General features: G+C 38.9%; 1 protein-coding gene across 1 annotated transcript; it reads left to right on the top strand.

Moving 5' to 3' along the window:
* The first annotated feature begins 2,101 nt into the window (after positions 1-2,101).
* LOC134231869 (uncharacterized protein F54H12.2-like) lies at positions 2,102-3,166 on the top strand. The gene has a single exon (XM_062713836.1). It carries the CDS (start codon positions 2,102-2,104, stop codon positions 3,164-3,166), a length of 1,065 nt encoding a protein of 354 aa, XP_062569820.1.
* The last annotated feature ends 1,516 nt before the right edge of the window (positions 3,167-4,682 follow it).

Here is a 4,682-nt window from a genome sequence, read left to right as displayed (position 1 = left end):
GTTTCCACCTCATTATTGTCCTACAGAGTACGTGTATTGTCGCATCCCCTTTTCCCAGATTAAAGACTCGATGGAAAAGAAAGGACTTTTGTTGAGCCGAGTGATTGAGGACCGATCAGAAGACGACGAAGAAGAAATAGAAGTGTAAATCATTGAATAAAAATGTTTATTTTTTTTAAAAAGTGTTGTTATAAATACAAAGGTCTTAAGGTCTAGGGTCTCAGTCCTAGACTGAACATGGCCGAGAGCAGTGGGTTTTACATGACTTTACTCAGTAATGGGTCTATGTCCTCTTTTTCTAGCAATTTAAAACGTTATTGCCACAAACAGTGGATTTAACCGACGGAGAAAGGGAGGTGGCTTTAACAGAAATGATGTATGCCAATTCATTGAAAAACATTACAGAAAATGAGGCTTATTTTGACATCCTGGTCCCTCTGTCTTTTGCTCCCCATATCAAAGACCCCGATGTTTATGGCAGATTTAAAATGAAAAAACCCATAGACACAATGCCATTACGTCAATGTCCTGTACTGATCGATTGGGCCCATACTAAATGCGATCAAGACTTTGATAGAGATAGCATGATGGAAATTAGGCGAATTCACTTCAGACCTGGGCCTTACGTTCACCCCAAGGCTTTAACAGAGGAAATAGGTGAAGGACTAGAGAGATCATTGAGAAAAATATGGAAAACCCTTGCAATTGGTCATCCAGATGAAGAAAATTCTATGAAATTAGTATTAGACCTATGATCGAGTGATGTATCAATTTAATGGAAAAATGCTTAGAAAAACTCCCTTATGCATTCGTTTCCCCACAGCACTAGCTTATAAGCTAGGCATGGATAGTCAGAAGGTCATTCTTCAGAACGATACAGAAAACATGACCAAATGGATCAAAATTAGTTACCTGGGAAACAATACTGTGGATTTATATGAAAATCTGAAATCCATGTATGTCTATTGTGACTTGATTCAACCCCAGACGGTAGGATCCAATGCCTTGAAATTATTAAGAGTGGTTCCTTGTACATTTCATTTGGAGGATTCAAAACAAGCCAAATGGGAACCCATTCGAGCGGAATATTTGAAACTAAGTAAAAAACATTTCGATACCATTGAGATTCACATCATGACTCCTTTAGGGACTCCCATGCCCTTTGTAAGTGGTAAATCAGTGGTGAAACTTCATTTCAGAAAAGTATACTGAGATGAATGTACCGTTGTTTTGTTCCATCTTATTGGGCGTGATGACTTACCTGGTCTGCTGTCTGTATTGTATTCAGCCCTAAAAAAGGGGTATAAAAGGAAGTCCCCCGAGGACATAAAAGTCAGTTGTACAAGAGACATGAACCATGCAGTATCATCCCGGATTACTGAGACAAAGAGGACACGGTTGGACTTATCATAAAGGTTTATTACGTCAAAAAGGCCACGGAGCAGTAGGTTCTATCATATCTGGATTGGTGGGAGCCCTTCCCTTGGATAATTTTTCACCGAGACCTCCTGCTACACAATTACTCAAATTGACTAGGATTTTAAATCACATGAAACCTCATAAAGGAGGAAATTTTTTAAAGTTCCTCTCGGGAGCGGTTCCTAACTTACGCATACCGGGCACACACTTAGATTTGACTCTCAAAGACGCGGCCCAGTTAGGAATGGGGCGACAACAAGGTCGAGGATTTCTCAAAGATGTACTTAAACATGGGAAAAATCAAGCCATCATGGCCGGAGTGAAGATAGGCAGAGATGTAGTGGGAAAAAGAAAAAACATCAGAAATGCTCTTTTAACCCACGGACTCAATGCGACCAAAAATACAGGTCTATTTGCTTTCAATCGTGGAGTCGCTTTACCCTTTAGAAAGAAGAAAGGACAAACAGGTCAAGGAAGAAGAAGAAGAAGAAAAAGAAGAAAGCAGACAGGAAGAGGAAGAGTACTGTTAGCCCGAGGGGGTCCTTAGAGAAAAAAAGGAAAAAACAAGGAGGAATTGCTAAAAGAAAACGTTATTTAGATGTGTTTGACTGAGAGAGTATAAATAGGCCAGTCCAGTGAACAGAAGGTTCATTTGTGAAAACTTAATCCTAGTAGACACATCATGTTACAGCCCGATTCCTGTGCGTGTGGGATGAACAATTTACAATTGTTTCAAGTCCCTCCGACCAATATTGCTTTAGAAGACTCGAAATGGGAAGAATATTACCCCATTTCCAGTACTTTAGATTCCGACACCGCTCCTATCGAATTTGAAATTAAAGGACAAGGAGATCACTATCTGGATTTATCTCAAACTTATCTTCAAATGGTATGTAAATTTACCAAAGACGATGGAAGTAATCTGACTGGGGCGAACAGCACTTCGAGTCCAGTGAATAATATCTTACATTCCATGTTTACGGAAATCGATGTCAGTCTGAATGGGAAAATAGTGACCCCGGGGACGGATACCTATCCTTACAAAGCTTATCTGGAGAAATTACTCTCTTACCAACCCAGAACTTTAAAGACACAGATGAGGGCTTGTAGTCTATGGGAAAAAGATACGACAGGACACATGGACAAAGTGGGGTTAGATGACCTTGGTGTATTTCAAAATAAGACCATTGATGTAACTAAAGGCTCAAGTGGTGGGGCTGACACGGTGACCATTAACGAACCCATCCTCACAGAGTTACCGGCCAATTCTAAAAACGAAGGATTTAGAAAACGTCACCAAGCCATCGACGGGAGTAAGAAAATCATCTTGCTGGATGGTTTACATTTGGATTTGTTTCAACAAGATCGATTTCTACCCAATGGAGTGGACGTCCGTTTGCGATTTAATCGAGCTAGACCCGCTTTCTACATGATGATCAAAGGAGGAAGTACAGGAAAAGTGAAAATATTGAGTATGGTCTTGTGGGTGAGAAAAGTCAAACCCACAGCAGTCATGATGAATACCATTAATCAAAGTTTGAACACCCACAGAGCCAAATATCCCTTGAGAAGAGTGGAAGTGAAAACCTTTACCATCCCCACAGGGACCCAGTCTAAGATTACGGATCATCTGTTTCAAGGCCAGATGCCTAAACGTCTCATTTTAGGCTTTGTGGAGAATGCGGCCTTTAACGGAGATAAAACTAAAAATCCCTTTCATTTCCAAAATTTTGGGATTAAGAAATAAGATGTCAGTATCAACGGAGAGACCATGAGTACTCGTTGTTTTGAGCCTAATTTCAACGACGATTTATATCTGAGATCTTATCTCAGTCTGTATCAAGCCCTGGGAAAATTAGGAGAAGATTGGGCTCCGGACATTACCCTAGAAGAGTATAAAAGCGGCTACACTCTATGGGGCTGAGATTTCACCAAAGATCAAGAAGCGCAATCGGATAAATTCCACATCATAGAAACAGGAAATCTGAGAGTAGAAGTGCAGTTTACCAACAATACGGCTACCACCATAAATTGTGTGGTGTATGCAGAATTCGATACTTATTAGAAATTAACAAACAGAGAGAAGTGAGTATTGATTACTAATGGATACGGGACAATTGAGAGAAGTCTTATCTAGAGAATTCAAGAGTTCTTTTGGGGGCGTTTATCCTGTAGATTTATTACCGGATCAATTAAGACCTGGAGAAAAAGCTGTCGTGGTAAATACGGATCCTCAAGATCGACCTGGAGAACATTGGGTGTGTCTGTATGTGAGCAATCCCGTGGTGGAATATTTCGATTCTTATGGATTTCCTCCCTTACAAAAAGAAATTCAAGACTTTATCCAGCGTCATGCTCACCAATGGATTTATAATCCGTATCGCTATCAAGACTGGAATACCGATGTGTGTGGACAATATTGCGTGTATTATTTACATCAAAGAGAGAAGAAAAGAAAGAAAACCGACGAGTGGTTATTCCCCTTTGACCAGAGTACGGCTTTACAAAGGGACGCAGCACAGTTAAGGTTACAAAAAGGAGGCGGAGCCTAATTTGTACGGGAAAACGTGACTATGACATCATACACAATATACGTCATACAACATTTCTTTAAAATACCATAAAATGAGTTTATCTGCTAATTTAACCAGTAAGAAATCATCAAACTACATAAAAACTTTCTACAGCGTGTTGTTTTGTCGTTAGTTAAATTCCACATAACAAGTTATAAACAATTCACTGATCGCAATACACTTGTCAATATGACGTCATTTCTTACAACGTGACGTAGTTTGTATGCAGTGAGAGACAGATCAAGTTATATTTTCTCAACAAAATATGTGTTCTCTAATTTAATAAAATATTATTTAAAGATATCCTATGGGCCAATAACTTGAATTTGATGTCTTCTTCACTATTTTATTAACATATTTTCTGTACATTACGTATTTAATTGACACTGCCGTATATTTGTATGCAAGTACATCGGAGGGTAATGTAGGGGGGTCTTAAAAAATCGATCTAGTGCAAGAAGATACCCTCTATGGATCGAAGTAAGCTTTTAAATTTCAACTATAGAACTATTAAGGTATCTGAAAAGTGCTGCGATCCTGATGAAATCTTAAAAACAATTTAATTATATCAATATTTCATGCCGCTGACCAGCAAAAAATATAGCATTCGGTCATACAAGTATAATTTTAATAATGAAATTGCAGAATTTTGACAGGATCGCAGCACTTTTTAGAAACTACAATGCGTGT

The sequence above is a fragment of the Saccostrea cucullata genome, unplaced genomic scaffold (assembly GCF_032062105.1).
Source record: "Saccostrea cucullata isolate Sc308-1 unplaced genomic scaffold, CSIRO_AGI_Scuc_v1 ctg4803, whole genome shotgun sequence".
Classification (NCBI taxonomy): domain Eukaryota; kingdom Metazoa; phylum Mollusca; class Bivalvia; order Ostreida; family Ostreidae; genus Saccostrea; species Saccostrea cuccullata.
The sequence above is the reverse complement of the archived record's forward strand: the minus strand, read 5'-3'. Positions and strand labels throughout refer to the sequence as shown.

What these genes read in the sequence shown, in the direction of transcription:
- LOC134231869 (XM_062713836.1), top strand. Translation starts at nt 2,102, where the DNA reads ATGTTACAGCCCGATTCCTGTGCGTGTGGGATGAACAATTTACAATTG.